This window comes from Poecile atricapillus, chromosome 6, assembly GCF_030490865.1.
Source record: "Poecile atricapillus isolate bPoeAtr1 chromosome 6, bPoeAtr1.hap1, whole genome shotgun sequence".
Taxonomy (NCBI): domain Eukaryota; kingdom Metazoa; phylum Chordata; class Aves; order Passeriformes; family Paridae; genus Poecile; species Poecile atricapillus.
The window spans coordinates 28,327,258-28,346,516 of record NC_081254.1 but is presented as its reverse complement, the minus strand read 5'-3'; the positions used below and the strand labels follow the sequence as shown (position 1 = coordinate 28,346,516).

The 19,259-nt window shown below is 46.3% G+C and overlaps 1 protein-coding gene and 1 long non-coding RNA gene across 2 annotated transcripts in view; one reads left to right on the top strand and one right to left on the bottom strand.

Moving 5' to 3' along the window:
- Nucleotides 1-15,326: 15,326 nt before the first annotated feature.
- On the bottom strand, nucleotides 15,327-17,810 carry LOC131580351 (uncharacterized). Its single transcript, XR_009277850.1, has 2 exons — nucleotides 16,628-17,810; nucleotides 15,327-16,314 (listed from the first exon to the last, which is right to left on the bottom strand). It is a non-coding gene; the product is annotated as an uncharacterized LOC131580351 (long non-coding RNA).
- Nucleotides 17,811-17,863: 53 nt separating this feature from the next.
- The window catches only part of XPNPEP1 (X-prolyl aminopeptidase 1), a 31,074-nt gene continuing 29,678 nt past the window's right edge, over nucleotides 17,864-19,259 (top strand). The window contains exon 1 of the mRNA XM_058841417.1: nucleotides 17,864-17,993. Coding sequence (XP_058697400.1) covers nucleotides 17,930-17,993 — 64 coding nt within the window. The 5' untranslated portion in view covers nucleotides 17,864-17,929. The remainder of the gene's footprint in view (nucleotides 17,994-19,259) is intronic.

Genomic DNA, 19,259 nt, shown 5'->3' with positions numbered 1-19,259 from the left:
GCCAAACTCAGAGAAAGGAGGAGGGAGTGGCATACAGCTCATGTTAATGAGTTCTTCATTCCCCACAGAGAGATAATCAGAGCACTGCTCAGAGATTCATCAACTTTTTTTTTTATTAGCACTTTAATGACCTACATGTTTGGGTCGTTCTTGTTGGTTTTTTTGAGAAGTTACTTCAGCTAAGAGCTAGATAATTCCTCATGCAGCTGCGGTTTAGGAAGCAGCTCAGGGGACACACATGCCAAATTACTTTAGCTCTAGTTAAAAAAAAATATATATACCACAAGGTTTCCTGGGTGCCTCCCTTTTCAATCAAGGGCATTATGTCCTCAATCCGTCTCTTCTGGGTCACGTGTGGGGGGTTGGTTTCTTTTGCAATCTTTGCAGCTTTGTGAGCTGTACAGCAAAATGCCAAAGCCTGGTGGTACTGCATGTTCTCCACAGCCAAAGGAGAGTACCAACTCCCTGCCCCTGCTCATCCCGGGAGGCAGGCTCCCTTGGGACTGATTAAAGGCATTTCTGGGGAGCAGCGCAGATCCCACAGAACTCAGCGGGCTGCGTGAGGAACAAAGTTGCTAAATGCCGAGAGCTGGAACCTTTTCCATGTTGCTGCAGGGTGAACCTCTAACCAATGAATTCTCCAGTGCCTGCTGAGGAGTCTCTGGCCCTGTGCATGCAGTGGGAACTCACTGCGACCATCTACGCATTACAGTGAAGGCCAATGGCAACAAAGAGCTCTCATGGGCTTGGCAGAGGCTTCTCAGAAATTATCCAAAGTTTGGTGTTTGCAGCTTCCCTCATGTAAGGAGCTGCTCATGGTGGCAGTCAATACCAGCAGCTGCTCAGGAGTCCCTTTGGTTTAAAAATGAAGAGCTGCTGGTCTTTTGCTGCCACTCAGGAAGGCCATCGGATGGAAAATGTTATAAAATCTCTTCCCATGCCTCCCCTGCTCCCTAGTGACCAGATTTCCTTCTGGTATTCTGGAGAGAGCTGTGAGAATATATACATTAGAGACAGGGATGTAGTCAAATAGTGCAGGATAACCGGGGTTATGAGAGTATTATAAAGGGATACGATTTACTTTTTCCTGAATCAAACCCCAAGTGTTTCCTGTCAGACCTCAGTACAATGGGATACAAATGTACAGTCTATTACGTCCACATTTCCTCCAAACTGCTGTCTCTTTCCTTGAACACAGAGTACAGGAAAGGATGCTTTCTGCCCCCGCTCATGTCTCACAACCGACTTTATCTCATTCGAAAAGGGAATTGAGACATTTAGCATGCACTGTCTTCAGTAGGTTGCCTCCCTTCTAATGCCTATTGCTCTAGGATGAGAGAGGTTGTAAACATGGAGGAATGCCTTTGATATCAAAGATAGTTTCACTGGAGTAACATCAGCATGAATGAATGCAAAATGAGGTCCATGGGGAATAAAATGCTAAGCCTGGGGAGAAAAAAAAAAAAAAAATCAAGACTCACAGCACTAGTCCAGAAGAATAGTAGCTCATACCATAAAAGAACCCCATAGTTCTCATTTCCTCCTCATCCCTTCTGGACAGGAAAGAACATCCTGCTCTTCTAATATGAACAAAATAAAAGTTATTTTTGGAAGGAAAAACTCATGTTCAGAGCACATTTTTAAAAAGATATCACTAATCTGTGATTCTGATGATGCATTTGGAGCACAGCGCGTCCTTTGCATCAAGAAACCCACGTTTGTTGGCTCAGCACCATCTACACTCAGGCAAAAGGTTTATGCTGGTTGAACAACAAGGTAGGGACCTTTTGTCAGCACATTTATGGTGACTTGAACTCAGGTGCCATCTCTGACATGGGTGTGCTGCCACCAGACACAGCAGCTGGGAAGCCCAGTGCAGCTGCCTGGGGGAGAGGAATGTGGAAATGTGGGAGCCTAAGGTCAGGGGCTGGTAGATGTGCACATTGACTCAGTAAGTCTGGAAAAGGTCCTCTGTAACCATCCTGGAGTTCCACTTTCTTCTTCATTACCCCAAGACAAATTGAATATAGGGCAGTCATCCCCCATCCTCAGCAGTGAGATTATCTTTGCACGCTGTGCTTTTTGTTCTATCTCAGGGCCCACAGAGGAGCATGTGGTGTAATTTCCTGGACAAATGTTTTGAAGTTTAGAGCATCAAGTCAAATTCAGAGCTGTTTGGGCCAACTGTTGCTTTTCATATTTGATGGATCCCTTGGAAGGACAGCACGGCTCAATGAAATCAGCCTCAGATTTCTTAATATGCATAAACAATATTAATTAATGAATAATGTTTTATTTTGGATTTTGATAAGTAACTGTCACTCCCAAAGCTTCTTAGGAGGCAAGTAAGATAGAAGAATGTGTATTAGTGCAGTATCTAACAATAAGGATAAACAAATTGTAGAGGAGTTAATAATTTACCAATTCAAGATTAGCAAACAGCTAACGTACTATAAAAAGAGTTCCACTTTCCCTTTAAAAGCCATTCATAGAGTATAAGATTTTAGTTCCTCTCAGTGTCAAGGGCCCCAAATACCTAAGCAGACTCCTGGGAATGACCTCATCCGTAGTTTCTGAGTGTATTCCCAGGGATGTGTAATGCTAGGAATGGTCGGATCGAAAGCTGGGGCAGGAGCTCGCTGCCCCAGCACAGCAGGGCTCCCCAAACTGCAGCATGGGCCAGCAGTGCCTACTGAGAGCTCCTGGCACCGCCTGCAGCACGCAGGAGTGTGCTCAGGGCAATGTCCTTGTGTCACTGCAGCCATTGAGAGCAGGCAGAAAAAACCAGCCAGAGATATTCCTATGAAGTCAGTGGATTGCTCACATACTTAAAGCACTGATTTCCCTGGCGGGACAAATTGTGTTCAGTGGTTTTCATATGAAAGGATGTGAGATTGCTGCTGCTGACTGTCTCCATTTGTTCTCAGACAGGAAGTGGAGAAGGGCAGTGGGACCGAGGATCAGGTCTGTGCAAACAGACACTGGAAACTCAAAACAAATCAGTCACAGAGGTATGTGGATAGAGAGAAGAGAAAAACCTTTACTTCTCTCTGCCCAGCAAATCCTGGTAATTCTTCAGAATGTGTACTAACCAATTCCAAGTCTGTCTCTTACCCTGTGATGATTTACCCTAAATTGCAAAGTCTGTGGTCTTAACTGGGATATCTGAACTCTTTGGGACTCCACAGGGGAAAGATAAATTAATCTAAACAGCAGACTTCAGTGTCACAGCCATTTTGCTGAGGGAGATAAGGAAATTGTGGAGGAGTAAAAGCACAATTTCCCTTTAAGAAGAATAATGTGTAATTCTACATACCATCACTTACATACCAGAAAATAATACACAGATCCACTATCTAATTAGAGTTCTGAATGCGTGTGTTATACGGCAGAAGAAGCAGCTCAAACTACTGTGCATGAAACAGACCTTGGATTGTGTAAAGATAAATGGTGAAAAGCTATCAAACATTCAGAGTTTCCTAGACTTTACCAGAGTGAGAGATACATCAGTACAAATTGAGTCTCTGGCCTCCCGGAGCTCTGCAAATCATCAAGAAAGACATTAATGTCATTAGCAAAACCAACAAACGTGCCTATACTTATTACTTGTTTGTAATAAGATTTGGCTAGTGTATAATTAGCAGGCTGCAGAAGTCTTTTACGACCTCTGAGAACAGTCTCTGCCATGCTGAGGCTCACCAGAAAATTCCCATTCTTTCTGTGTAGTTACAACTTCCCTAACAGTTTCTACCCCATCAGATGGACTCACATAAGCACATGCAACATGTCATATGAGTCCAAGTGAACTATACATATATATGTATATATATATATACACATACACATGCATTAGTTTGGCTTGATTATTTATTCTAGAAGGATAATCTTTGACCAGGAAGCTTGTTTCCCAAGAGGCAATAACTCTCTTCTGCCAAGCAGGACAATGAGTTATCTTGTGTATTTGTGGTACATAGACACAGGATTACCCATTAGTTGGCTTGAACACATCCTGCTGTGAGTGGAGTGATGGAGCTGGTTCGCTGCCCCTCTGCTGGGATGCCTTCTTCTCAGAGCTTAGGCATGGCTGTAGTGAGTTCTTTAAAGATGTGTCTAACTAGGGACATGCACAGGCCAAGGGAGGCTGGGATGGGACAAGCCACTGAGTACCTGCTGAACTGGGGCCCTGATTTGTATCCCAGTGTCAGCTGGGTGACAGCAAATGGCACTGAACAAAGACTGCAATTCATGTCACCACTCTAAAGAAAGCTGGAGAAACTTTAGTCTGTGGTTTAGGCTTGTACGATGCTGGATGGGGAAGTGGCACACGAATGTTCAGCTGACACTAAAGCAGATGAGAACAGCGGTGTTGGAGTTGGCCCTCTGTCAAGCCGAAGTGCAGCTACAGATCCGGCATCCTGCCTGGCTTTCAGATAGGAAACCAGCTCCAGACCTCGCAGCTCTGCTGCATTTTTCTACAACTGGGGGGCTTTTCAAAGCTGTTGAACGTATGCATGAGAACCGGCTGCTTCGCTTCCCTTTCCAACACCAGAGGTGTAAAGAGGCCAGCACGCAGCCAAGAAATGGGGCTGTGAGTCAGCTGGGATTTACTGAGCATCTGACTGATAGATACCCTTCCTCAGATCGAGCACTCCAGCTGCTGGGCCTGGCTGCTGCTGCTGCTAGGGGCCAGCTCCCAGGTTCCTTTAATATTCTCTTCTCTGTGCTGTGAAGCTCAGCTCAAAGATACAAGTGCTTTGAGAAGCTGGTGTGAAGGGACCTGTTTTGTGATAGACCCGTTGTCCCTTGCACCAGTGTTGTGCCCCCCACACTTTGAGAAAACTGCTCTTGGTTTGCAAAATGTGTAACTCAGATGTTGCCTCTCTTGCAAGCAGGTGCTTGGGACAGCAATGTGCTGGGGCTGTGGGAGTGATCTCTTCCCATCTCATGGATGAACAATACAGTCCCTTCACTTGTGATATTGTTATCAATGATTCAAAATGAGATAGAAAAAATTCTTTCCATGCTGTGTAACAAGCTTCCTAGCAGAGAGATCAAGCTGCAGACATGATACTCATGCTCTGATGCTTTCAAGGATTATCAGTATAATGTTGGATGCTAATGGAAAGATAGCACTGAGTGTTAAAAAAATACCCAAAACAACTGTTGTAATAAAATAAGACTGTAATTCTGTTGCTGCTACAAACTTGGTGTATGAACATGGGCAGATCTTCAGGAGAAAATATCAAATTTGCATGCCCACGTCCAAATTTTTCAGTGTCCTGACAGATTCTTTCAAATCCCATTACAGCAGTTATGGACATAATTCATAACCTTTCTTCTACCTGGGTGTTCATTTTCCCAACCCTTGACTAAAGTGTCCTGAGCCACTGATTTGTCTAACTGGATCCAACACTGTGCTTCTGTTTCCAAGCCTGCAGGCACCATCAGCCAGCTTTACTTACAGAGTCCCTCTGGTTTCTGGGGAGCTTTCATTTCTCTCAAAGTCAAACTGGTGATTCAAGACTAATGAACTGCTGTGAATACCCTGCTTTATCAGAGGAAATAGTTGGAGGCTGAAGTCTTGGTCCCTAACAAGTCTTTGCAAAGATATTAACATGTCTTGCCAAGACCTAGTAATTCCCTCACAGCCAATGCAGCATTCCTCAGAGGCCATAAGGCAAGAGTCAAAAGGGGGATCATGTGGCTGGGCCCAAGCTGAATTAGCTACTCCAGAGAAACGCCCTGAGCCTGGGACTTCTTTGCAGACACAGATCTAAAGTAACAAACCCACCTGATTTTGGTGAATCCATTCAAGATATCTATTCTCAAGATGTCTTACATAGGAAAAAAAAGAATACATTTTCAAAAAGGAAATGAAGAATTGTACATACAATGCTCTAGCCATAAGAAAACAAGTAGATTTGATGATTGGGTTAAAAAAGGGAATTAGGGAAGAGGACATTGCACAGCTATGCCTACATTTTATTTGCTTGCTCTCCTGTGAGGAAAGTGTCAGGAGAAGAAAAACAGAAAAATACGACACATATCCCCTGTAACTGATTATGCAAAATACTGTCCTTCTGGGAGCTGCTTACAATAAGTTAAACCTGACTTTCAGAAGATGAACAGCAGGTTTTCAATTATGGCATTTGAGACCTCTGGAATGGGGATTATGGGAAGACAGGATAAGTCAGATGGCCCTTTTGAGACGTGCTTTTTATTCAGTGACAGACGAGCCCTCACACTGGTACTCCTGAAAGCACTCCAGGTATGTACAGTAAAGGGCAGCACAAAGATCTTCAAACGGGCTCCAGGAGCAGTGGAGCATGGTTTGGGCTGGGGGAGGATCGGTGCCTCGGATCCCAGGGTGTTACCATTGCTGTGCCTCTGCTCAAATGCCATGCAGTTAATTAGTTCTGGGGGCAGCCTTGGTGCCTGCTGGTTGGGTTACCTCTGTGCCACAAGCTATTTCTGGGCTATTTCTCCAGCCTGAAGGGCAGTGGGAATTTTACCAGTAGGTTCAGTGAAAACAAGCCAGCAGGCAGTGCTTTGCATCTCCTACTCTAAAAATCTTTACTGGGTTCACCACTCATTGTTCTGACAGTTGTCTCATTTATTCACTTTTTACATCAAAATCCATTCCTCTAAAGCTTATGTTTAGCCTTAAGCTTCAGCATGTGCTAATAGTATTAATCATTCTGGAAATAGCTCTGTCTGCTCTGCTATCAGTAGCTATCTTGATGACACACTGTCCCAGCTCCACATTGCTTCCCTGCTCTCTGGGGGTGGCTCTCGAGCAAGTGCACAGCAGGGAACGGGGACAGGAGGCAGAAGGAAGCAGAGGGGGATGCCCTTGGGCTGTGCATCCGTATTTTAGAGGCTGTGCCAAGGTGCATTTAGCTGCAGTGCTTTCCAGCCGTGGTTCTTCTGGGCGGTCTGAGCTTCCCCTGCGCATCCCATCTGTCCTGGAGGAGCCATCACACAACACAACAGGTAAACGTGGTCCAGAAAGCTTCCAAAAAGGATCCTGTTGTCACAGGCTTTAGGGGCAGATGGGGCTTGCAGATAGGAGAGCCAGGTCTTGGAAGTGCTCTGGGGTCCTGCAGTTCAACTAAATGTTGATGTTGCTGTGTGACCTGCCCATATGGTTTTGCCTTTTTACTAGCCTGACTTCTGTTTATGCTTCCCTTCAGAAAAAGGAAGGATATTCTGGAGGGCTTCAAAATCTTCTCCTGAATATATTAAGAAATAACACCACTTGTAGAATCACCAGCAGAGAAATTAAATAAAGACTAAAAATAGAGTTTCCTTTTGCTTTCTTATTAAAAAACAGACAAACGAAAAAAGCTATTGCCGAGATCTCGGATTCTCAAGATTCTTTATCTAATGGACAGTCTCCAGATAAAAACATCCTCTGGGGCAATGCCATGTTCCCTTCACAATTGCCTGAACCAGTTTTTCCCCTCTTTCTGATTGTATAATATCTCACAGCTAGCTATGGCAATTGTGGAAGAATGCCAGTAACAGTAGTAAGGGTGCAAGTAACACATTGCTAGATTTTTTTGAATATAATTTAGCTGCTGAAAACCAAATGATGGCTATAAGCATATGACCAGTCACCTGCCTGCTTCCTGGCCCACAGCTCAAGAGCTTCAAAATAGTACAAAAATATTTCACAGTTAATTAAAAACTTGACTTTGATGAAGGTCAATAGATGTGGCTCTGCCAAGGAGTGCATACAAAAAAAAATCCAGCACAATTGGTAAATCACTTTCCGTGTCTTGATTTCCCATTTTTCTATAATATAAAGTACTTGCAGACCTGACTTTTCCATGATCCACAACAGGTGCCAGAAGGACAAATTCCCACAATAGGGCATTTGGTCAGGTAAAGTATTACTGTACTGCAAGTTGCACATGATGGAGTAGTCATTGAATAGGAAAACATGAGGTCATTTTGAGCTATTGATAATTAATGGAAATGTAAAATATATGGGGCATAAGTGGGAGTGGATCAGACTACTGCTGTGGTAATTGTCCAAGAAATGTTAAGCTTTTATTCACAAATCAATTGACAAGTCAACAAGTTCATCTGAGATCATTGCGTATTTGAGGTACTTCTGCAGTATTTGAATTTTAGAACCCTAGTATCCCATAGCAATGTCAAAATATTGTATGTGTAGTTGAAATTAATGTAATTACTTGATTTCTTCAGCACTGATCATTTATTTTGACTCTGTGGTCCTTGGAGTAATATTCTTCCTTCAATTCAGAGTATACTGTCAGCATTAACAGTGAATCATAGACAGAAGAGAATAATCAGCTTGCAGCTTCATCTCTTTTCCAGCTAACCTTTCGCCATGAAGCATTTTTGAAAGGCTGGAAATGAACATAAAATTGAAAGTTGACTGAGCTACTTGATGGTTTTTACTACAGCAGCAACAATATCTGTGCCACTAAACAAATTCACTGAGAAAATTATTTTTGCTGTCAACACTGTTGGGAAAAAGCCAAAGTTCCCATTCAAATTACAGCAGTAGTGCCCAGGCTAAACAAATTTAAAAAGTGAGGATTTTGTGACTTTTTTTTTTACTCCCTCCAAAAATGTGTCACATTTCTTGCCTCACAAGCTAAGACATCTTGTTCAGCCACATTGCTTTTAAATCAAACACTTTCCTTTACCCATTGCTTGACATTAACCCATTGCTCCTCCTCTGGATCCTCTCCTCCATATCTGTGCTCCCCTTTCCTTTCTGCTGCTGTGCTTTTAAAGTTAACATCACTTTTAAAAGTTCCCTTTTAATCAGCCCAGGCCTGCTGGCATGAGCTGTCAGCAGTATTCATTTCTCTAGGCTCTCGCCTTGTGTTGCATTGCCTTGGCAACAAGATTTAGCAGCCTTGAACTTGTCAGTCTGTTGCAAGGCGCCGAGCATGTATTACTCTCCAGTACCTCAGGTTGCTATAACAACTACTAACAATAAAACTCATCTCCTGGCTTTAAAATACAGGAACTTCTAGAGTCTGTTTCCTGGCATGACTGCAGTAATATTATGTGATTCCTGGCTGTGCTTGTTTTGCCTTCTCCTTCCTTTTTGCACATGATAGCAGCCTCCAGGAGCGAGGCGCCGAGCACGGGAAGGAGCTCGGAAAGGGCAGCGCAGCCCGTGCTGGTGAGCGTGGGCACTGCCAGTGCTGACAGTGGGGCTGGGGGAATGAAATGCCAGGTGATCCCAGGGACAAGGCACAGAGCCCCAGCAGCAAACTCCAAATGCTCCGGCCTGGTGATGCTCAGCACCTGCCTGCACTAGGCCTTTGGCTGCGGCATTTTGGTTTTTTTTCCCTGTTCCAGCAAAATACACCCTTGTGTGGCTGGTAATGGCATCCTGGGGAGGAGGCTGCAGCCATCAGAGAGGCACTTTTGGACTCTGTCAGAACAAAGTGTTTCCTCCCATGCTTGCAAATGCTCAGCTGGCAGTACTGATGAGAATATAGGAGCAGTGTAGTGTGGAGGGATGGGCAAGGGACCAATGATTGTCAAAAGATCATATAATATCTCAAGATGGAAGGGACCCATGAGGATCATCGAGTCCAATTCCCTGCTCCTCACCTACAAATAAACCATATGACTGAGAGCATCCTCTAGATGCTCCTCAAACTCTAGCAGAATTGGTGCAATGACCATTTCCCCAGGGAGTCTATTCCAGAGATCAACACCCTCTCAGTGAAGAATCTTTTCCTAATGTCCAGTCTGAACTTCCCCTGACACAGCTTCATTCCATATTCATCTGTCCTATAGCTGGTCACCCGAGAGAGATCACCACCTGCCCATCTTCTGCCTGCTGTGAAGAAGCTGTAGCCTGCAATGAAGGCACCCTTCAGTCTCCTCCAAGCTGAACAAACCAAGATATTTCAGCCACTCCTCTCAGTCTTCCCCTTGAGGCCTTTCACCATCTTAGTTGAATTCCTCTGAACACACTCTAATAGTTTGATGTCCTTCTTATATTGAGGAGCCCAAAACTGTACAGAGTATCCTGCAGCAGTGCAGGGCAGAGTAGGACAATCTCCTCTCTCGACAAGCTGGTGATGCTGTGCCTGATGCACCTCAGGACATGGTTGGCCCTTTTGACTGACAAGCACTGTTGACTCATTTAATTTGCCATCGACCCAAAGCCCCAGATCTCTTCCTGTGGGGCTGCTCCCAGCCTCTCTTTCCCAACATATAATAGTCTGCTCAATCCTAGGTGATATTTGTACTGAGGTACATGTGCCCTGATCAGCATGGGCTGTCATGACACAAATGTTACAAATGAAGTCTGAATCACTAGTGCTAGGTATTTTAAAAAAAACCTTTTAGCAGAGACAAGACTTTCAGTGCCAAAGGAGCCCTTTAGGAGAAACATTTTCAGTCAATGAAAATGCAGAGCAAGGATGCAAATTGAGCCAGTGCAGAATCAGGAACCATGGAAATTTCTCAGCAGCTCACCCAGTGCCCTGTCACACCTCTTTCCTGTGGCTTCATTCATGAGGACAGAGCAAAGCACTCATCCTTTTCCTGTATGTCACATCCATGAGTATCTCGTGCAGACTCAACATCATTCTCACTTTTCCATAACATGGCTCATATTTTTTCAAAAGGACAGAATTCATAACCCATGACACGAACAATGGGAAGGCTTGTGTAAGAATAACTCAGGATACAGCTCATTTCAAGCGTGGTGAGGGATGCAAACAGGAATAGAAAAGAAGCAGCAGATCTTTCCTTCTTTATGAGTGAAGCTCAGGTTCTGCAGCCAGGAAGCTGTGATACAGCAATTGGTGGGATGTGGGAGGAGGCAAAGCTCTCTCTGAGCAAAGGTCTGTTTGTTTAAACAGATTTTATAATGTAAAAACGGTGCTTTTCATTTTCCGCAATTGCTGCCAGCTGAAGGACAGTGCTTGCAGGTGACAGGAGCTGCTGGAGATCTGGTCACGCTGGTTTCCACTGACTGCCTCCCTGTGGGGCCAAAAGCTGAGATCCCTCTGTGTCCCCAAGCACAGAGCACAGCCTGGACCTGCAGGTCTTTTAGAAATGACCCCAAACAGGACCCATGTGGGTAATGCTGATGATAATGGAATCAGCGCAGGGAACAAAGGTTGCAGGCAAGGAGCATTCCTGGATATGCATGATCTTTCTACAGAAATCTGTTTCATTACCTCATTTGCTTTCTCAGGCTCCTGCTTTCTCCTGTACAGAGTTTTGAGTAAACATTCCCTGCATGGAGCGGCTAAGAGTCAAGCAGCCAGCCTGAAAGAGATGCTCCAGCCCCCAGACTTCTCTGGAGTGCCTCATATTTCATGTTTCATACAGAAAAAAAAAAAAAAAAATAGCCCAGGTTTTCTCACTCCTAATCTAGAGTTTTGGTTTAACAGACAAAACCATCTAATCAAATATAATGAGCCTTTATTTTAAGGAAAACAGCGAATTTGAAAAGCCCAGTTCTGCCATTAGATCTCAGGACAGCAGTGTCTAAAGAACTGAAATGTCATAGATGAGGTCTCAGATGGTCCCAAATCTCTCACAGATATCAGCTACAGATCACTGTCCCTTGGGCATTAGAGTTAAAGAATGTGGCCAGACACCAAAGCAAAGCACCTAAACCTCACAGTTTGGTGTAATGTGCAGGGCATGTGCCAGCATCCAGGTTTGTGTCCAGGTGCTGACCAGGGAATGCCTCATGGCATAAGGCCAGGCACAGAACCTGGGCTACATTTTTAAGGTTTAAAATTTCTACACTGAACACATGGAGAATGTTTAATCCCAACTTTTCTCTGCTTTGTACTGTTATCTGAGACAGACAGTAACCCAATACTTTGTGTCTGGACTCCTGCACTCACTGGAATAAACATCTGTTTCTTGTACTGTGATTCATTTAATATATTATACAGCTCGGGACACCAAATTATTTCAACACATTCAGGCTCAAGGGATTTTTCAGCAGGTGAGTGGGCCTCACTCACAAAGGCATTGACTTCGGGTGGGAACTGGGGCTTGTAAAATGTGGTCCTTTTATATGTTTGTACAAATAAAAATGTCTGTTACCCTGCAGATATTAATTAGAAACAAAATCCACTGGCAATCCCAGATGCTAAACTGGGGTTAACACTGGGAGAAGTGCCACTATCCCAAGCCATAGCAGGAACTCACAGGAGGGCTCTCATTTGCCTCCCAAGCAGACAGGACCTTGCAGACACCTGGCTCCATTAGTTTTATTGCTGGAGCAGATAAGGAAACCTTGTGTAATAAAAATATTTCCCAGGTGTCAGACCAAAACACAGGAAGGTCATTGAGCCCTGTTAATGTTTGTGCTAGTGAAGACTTTGAGGAAGAATGGCAGCACAGGAACTGGATAGTCTTCTCTGTTGTGTGATAAGCACAATTTTAAAATTTAAATATGGAATATATCCATAAATACATGCAATTCATCAGGATATATTCCTTAGCAGAATGAAGTTTTATGCAGGCTGAACAAATGATCTCCTAAAGCACTTAGCACCAGTGCTGCACCAGTGACCACTGTGGTCTCTTTTGCACACATTAGATCTAGCTTTTCCCATCCATTTTCCTGCTAGAATGGACAGGGGAAAACTAAGGAGTCCTGGAAATAGCCACAAGGCTCAAATCTGGGCCATTTGTAAAGAGGCAAGTGCAGGTGACAGGGGATGTGTGTGCACTGTTTGGTGTTGAAATGGAGCCAGGCAGAGAACGCAGCAAACATTTCGTTTTCATGCCTGTTGTTAAAGGTTTACAGGCAAAGGCTGAACATCTGGTATTTAACTTAGAAGAGCAGACGTGGAAGTACTCAGATATCTACCTGGCCTACTGCTGCCTCCCTTTCCTTTCCAAATGCGGCTGCTGGGAACCACCCAGCCATGATCAGCTTCCAGTGCCGGCCAGATAAATTGTCCTCCCAAGAAAAAGAAGATAAGATCTCTAGATAGGCTTGTTTCTTCTCTCCCTGCTATCTTTTCCCCCAAACACAACATTTGTTGTTGCAGTTTCTAGTTTCACTGTTTCCAAACATACAAAATTTATTTTAAACATGATCCAAGAGGACTCATGCCACATGTTTGAAACCTTCATTTAACTCAGAGCTGAGAGCTGAAAACACAAACAACTTTTTGCTGCTCTTAGGCCCCTCCTTGTCTTGGCACATAACAGCACTGCTGTTATATACTACCAAAACACTGGCATTAATTGTTGTTAGGTAATTTTCTAGGGTGGAAATAGGAAGAAAACTGGGCTGATAACACTTGAAGTCCCCCACATGGACACAGGTGTGCCCCTGGGCTGGAGTATGTGACCCTGCCCAGCCAGCACTGAAATGTGAGCATGGCCAGACTCACTTGGGTTATTGTGAGTAAAACAACTTCCACGTGACATTTTGCAGGACAGCCCCGGGAAACACAAACACAAGAGGGTGGGTGATTGTCCAGGCAATCCCAGCACTCACACAGGATGGGAGGGACTGTTCAGTCATGTGTTCAACCTTGTAAAAATGTGTTTAGGACGTGTGTTGGCAGGGAGGAAGTGATCCCACACAACCCCTTGCGTGTCTCCTGCTGTGTTTCCCGGCTTGGAAATCGTGCTGAGGCTGTGGCACTTCGGGGCCACGGCAATGGAAGAGCCCAATGTTGCTGGTGGCACCAGACTCTGTGTCAGGGAAGTGAGGCTGAGAGCACCCTTTCATGGGTCCAGTGGCCAGGAGATGTCCCAAGCCACTGGCAGACACTACTTGCATCCCCTGTTCTTGGTGAGAGCTGTGTAGATGCTCAGCCCCCTGCTACAAATCCCCAGTTTCTATTGCTCTTTCCCACAACAACCTGCACTACTTTGAGGGGGAAAAAAAAGTCCTGGTCACAGACTGGTTGCTGGGTCACCCTCTGACACCACAACCTCACCAAGGTGTCAAACTGATCTGCCATCAAAAAGCTGTGGAATGCTTGAGACAGGCAGGGATCACTTTTGGTGATTAGATTGCAAAGCAGGAACCTAAATATCACAGGTGCCCAAAAGAAGAAGGTGAAGGAAATGAAAGTTACAACCACAATAAAAGTATAATGGGTATAGGAGGGTTGATAAGATAAAGCAAGTTCTTTTATGGCTTATTTCCTGGCCTTGATCACTTGATGCAGATCAAGATTACAACAGTTAATGGCTCTGTCATTTGGTGAGGTTGGTCTCTGGGAATTTTGGTTGCTACTCCTCAGGTCTTTCTCCCTCACCCCTCTCTTTTGTTATCTGATGCAAAAGCAGCATTATCAGGACATAAAAGATAGCCCAATTAGGAAAAATTAATCCAAAGAAAGCTAGAGTCAAGTGCTTCCATAAATGATCTTTGCATCAGATTTTTCACCATTTTATATGAGGTCAAACAACCACTTAGAAATGATAGTTTCATCTCTTTAAACATTTCAGAACATATATCATAGACAGCCTGATAAATTAATTATTAAAGATTTTACATTATCTACATTGGCAAGTTCATTAGGACCACTTCAAAGCTTCCCAGAGACTCAAAGTGCCCAGGAAACAAGCATCAAACATTTTGACTTAACCGGAAAGCTCATTCTGCTTTCTCTTATTTAACTTATTAGTCATATATTATTCAAACGAAATAAACAGCACTGCCTTGTCTCCTCATCCAGGCAAAGCCTTTAGCAGCAATCCACTGGCTCATTCAGCCTGGGCATGCACCAACCCCCCCATGCAATCCAGACCCCCTCAGGGCTCATCCATGGGCTTAACGCTGCTCCTGCTGGCTCAGGTGGCACTGGGATGCTTGCAGTGTTCAGACCCAGGTCCCTGCAGACAGGCAGGACAGCAGCTCACGTGGCACAGTCACACCTCCACCTGTGACATGGCTGCTCACTGCAGGGGACTTGTCACCAGCATAGGCAGGAGATGCCTGCAAAATGCTTTGTAATCTGAAAATTTATTTTCTTACAAGATTATTACTCTTCTGGAATGATAATCCTATGCAGAATATCCATCAGTTTGTCATTATTAATTTTATAAGGAAGGAAAGCAAATTTATCTAAATTTTAGTGCTCAATGAGTCAGAACCAGTTAGAAGTCACCTCTGGGTGCAGAAACCTTAACAATGTGGCTCTGCAATACCAGACACTCAGTAACAACCTAGAAGCTCTTCCAGACATCAATATTTTCCCTTCTGTTTTCTGCTTCCCTTAGCATATTTTTAGGAGATGGGAACACAGACTTTTTTAACCTTTATTAAATAAAGAGCTTGATGGGGAAGACAGAATGGAGGCACATACCAGACAATGCAGTAAGGTGTTTTTGAGTGGTTTAATTAATTTTAAATTACATAGAGACATCAATATCACATTGATAGTCTGTCCACAGTGATGCTTGTTATTTCTGCCCTGAGCTGGGTCCAAAGTAGAGAAAATTAATCAAACTCAATCCTCCTGGTTTGCCCTCCTCTTGTGCTAGGGTTGTAGCTAAAGGAGGCAGGACAGACCTGCTTTCACACTAGCTGTTTTCCTTGGACTGACTGCAGACAGGCAGAATGGCATCTCTAGACCTGGAGCAACTGGAGCAAGTTCTGTGAAACTGCTGAGCTTTCCATTCCTGTGTCCTCCCCCTGGTACACTGGGATCTGCCAGCAGCTTGATTATTTCATACTGTGCACGCTCCCCAGGTCACTCTCCCACATAGAAAAAGTATTTTCTTTCCTCCCTGTATTTGATTGCCACCGCTCCCACGGTCCATCAGCTAGCCCAACGTGTTATAATAATGATTTGCTGGCAAAAAGTAATCAAACAAACGATTTCACTGTCACAGGCTGATTACCTTGTGTTTAGCCACTGTCCTAAATTCAAACAAACTAAAAATGCCACAGAACAGGAGAGGAAAAGGCATCCCCACTTGGAGAGCTGGAAAGGCACATGACAAACATTTGAAATGTTTCTGACTGATCCTTCTCCCTTCCCTGGGCTGGTGCACAGCTCCAGCAGGTGCAGCTTTCCACAACCCTCTATTAAGAGCCACAGCCAAATTCAAAATCTAACCCCAAATTATTATTATTACTGTTATTATGAGTCAGAGGAGGCTGAAAGGACCATTTCACAACCCTGATTGGATTCAGCTGCAGAGTTCACCATTGGCAAATGATCTCCGTGATCATCATGCCAATGTTGCACTGCTTTTAAAATGTCCTGACACGTGCTTTTGTATGAGCATCGCTGGATTCTGGCTGGTTTCCAAGAAATGAATCTTCTCAGCAAATATTCTGCAGGGTGAGCGTAATGTGGTCTGTAACACAAAGGCAAAATACGGCTGTAGTTTACCCTGAGGGGGACACTGATGTGTGATGAACTAAATGGGCCTTTTTTGGCCCAGACTGCCAGGACTGTAGGAGTCCCTTGTGGATAAGGCTGGAAGATAAGATGAGAATAATAGGGAAACAGCAATTAGCTTCACCCAAGGAGGTTAATGAGGAAAGAAATTTTCCTGTTATAACAGTCCTGGTCACTCCCCTTTCTCCTGTCCCTTCTCAGGGACAGTCTGCAATCCCAGCCCATCCAATGACCCTTCCCAATGCTGGGATGCTGGTTGCAGGACAGACCTTTTATTCTCTTCTGTTGGGTTACAAGTTTTGCTGTGCTGTACCCTACATTGCATTCCAAGGATCTGCAGTGTGGAGAACACCTCAGTTGCTGGCCAAGCTTGACTGCAGGGGAGCTGGAATTGCTGAGCCTGGAGAACGGTCTGAGAGAAAAAGGAGCCAGACCCTTTCCAGATGTGTACAGCAAAAGGTCACAGGGCAAGCTGCAATGAGGGAAATCTACCAGGGTATCAGAAATAAACCTTTTTGCTTCAAGGTGGTCAGCACTAGCACTGGCTGCCCAAGGTGGCTGTGCTTCTCCTTTCTTGGAGATACTCAAAGCCCCTGTACAAACTGCTCTAGTTTTGAAGCTGGCCTTGTTTTAGCAGTTGGACTGGAGAGCTCCAAAAGCTTGCTGCTGTAGGCAACCTCCTCTTGCCTGGACACAGGCACAAAGCAGTTTTTTCTTTTGTTGTAGCCTTTCTTGGTGGTGATCTTCTCATGTCTGCCTTTCTGTAACAGAATCCTGTTTCTGTCAGAAGGGTTCACTTATAGCTCACATGTAAAAAACTGCCAGGGCAGAGCAGGGCAATGGGAGGGCTTTTTGTTAGGAAGCATGCATGGCAAATAACCAGATTTTCATAGACCATGGAATAGTTTGGGTTGGAAGGGACCTTAAAGATCATCTTGCGTCAACCACAGGCACCGGACCAGGTTGCTCAAAGTCCCATCCAGCCTGGCCTTGAGTATTTCCAGGGTTGGAGCATCCACTTCTCTGGACAACCTGTTTCAGTGCCTCACCACCCCAACAGCACAGAATTCCTTCATAATATGTGATTTCAACCTGTCCACCAGCGTGGTGCTGGGGAGCAGGTGTGAGCCCCCAGCCTCTCCTGTCCTGCCCCGGCTCCTGTCCGCCCGCCTCGGAGCCGGGCGCGCTCCTGAGCGGCCCCAGTCGCTCCTCCACGGTTTTTGGAAGTTCAAGAGCGAAGCTGATCGCGGAGGCGAGCGCAGCCCGAGGTGCGGGACAGGCGCTCCGCTCCGGTGCTCCGGGCTGCACAGCGCCTTCCCCTCACCCGGGACACGGAGCCCCGCGCCCTGCGCGGCCACCGCGGGGCGGGACGGGAGCTCCCCGCAGGGCTCAGCTGGCGACCACGCCGGGCAGCGCGGCGGTGGCGGTGTCCGCGGCGGTGTCCGTGGCGGTGTCCGTGGCGGTGTCCGTGGCGGTGGCGGTGGCGGTGGCGGTGGCGGTCGCGGTCCCGGTCCCGGTCCCCATCCCGATGCCGGTGCCGCCCGGCCGGCCCGTGACCTCACAGTGACGCCATGGGGGCGGCCCTGGTGGCCCACGTGGGCGCTGACGTGGCGGCGGCGGGCGGGCCGGCGGCAGGTGAGGCGCGGCGAGCGGGGGCAGCCCCGGGTGGGTGCCCGGGCTGATGGCAGAGAGCGGGAATGTGTGCTCGGGGCCCGGCCGCGGGGGTTCGGCACGGCCTGGGCCCGGCTTTCCCCTCCAGCCCGTCCCCGGCGGGTCTCCAGGCCCAGGCCGGGCGGCCAGGCCCTGCAGGGGAGCCAGCGCTGACAGCCGGGCCCAGCCGGCGTGGCCAGGCCCAGGCGGCTCCGTCAGTCCCGCAGAGGGCTGGGGGAGGCTTTTAGCCCAGGTGGGCAGGAACATCTCACTTACGAGGAGATAAGGTGAGAGCTGGGCCTGTCCAGTCTGGAGAAGAGAAGACTGAGAGGGGGTCTCATCAGTGCATATAAATGGTTTAAGGGTGGATGCAGGAGGTTGGTGCCAGGCCCTTAGATGTGGTGCCCGGTGACAGGACGAGGAACAATGGCCATAAACGAAAACACAAGAAATTCCACCTCAACATGAGGAAGAATTTCTTTACATTGAGAGTAGCACTGAACAGGCTGCCTGGGGATGCCTTGGTGTCTCCTTTCCTGGAGACATTGAAAACCCACCTGGATGTGTTCCTGTGTCACCTGCTTCAGGTGACCCTGCCTTGGCTGGGGGATTGGACCAGAGGTCCTTTTCAACCCTAGCAATTCTGCCATTCAGTTTGGTGAGTTAGGGGTGCTGCAGGTACTGTGGAGAGGGGACAAGCAATGGGGTTGTGCCTCAGTGTGTGGCTGCTTGGGCTGCCCTGTGTGCAGCCAGTCCAGGCCAGAGAAGCCTGGCTTTGAGGTGGTGCTGCTGGCTCCCGACTATGCAAACCGAAGTGCTTATTTTGAACAAGACTATTCATAAAAGAGAAAGTGGACAGGAAATTATCACAAGGATGAGCATATCTGAAGAAAACACTACAAACACTCGGTGGTCTAACACAGCAGCCACAGGCAGCCCCAGCTGCAGCCAGCCCTGGCCTCGCCTCCTGTCCCCACTGTGGTACTGACACACACCCTGACACAGTGGGCCTGGTGGCCCCGGCTCTGCTGGGGCTTGCAGCAGCCCACTGCTGTGTGTGCATGTGGGAGGCAGGAGGACGTGTCTGGTTCCTCTGGCAGCATTTTCGTGGTTGCTCTTTGCCCCATGTGTCTGATGGAGATGCTGTCCAGGCAGGATCTGCTCTGGGCTCTTGGAGAACTGCCTCCCGCAGTCTGAGTGAGATGTAGATAATATATGTCTAGACTGACAGATTTTGGGATCCAGCTCTGA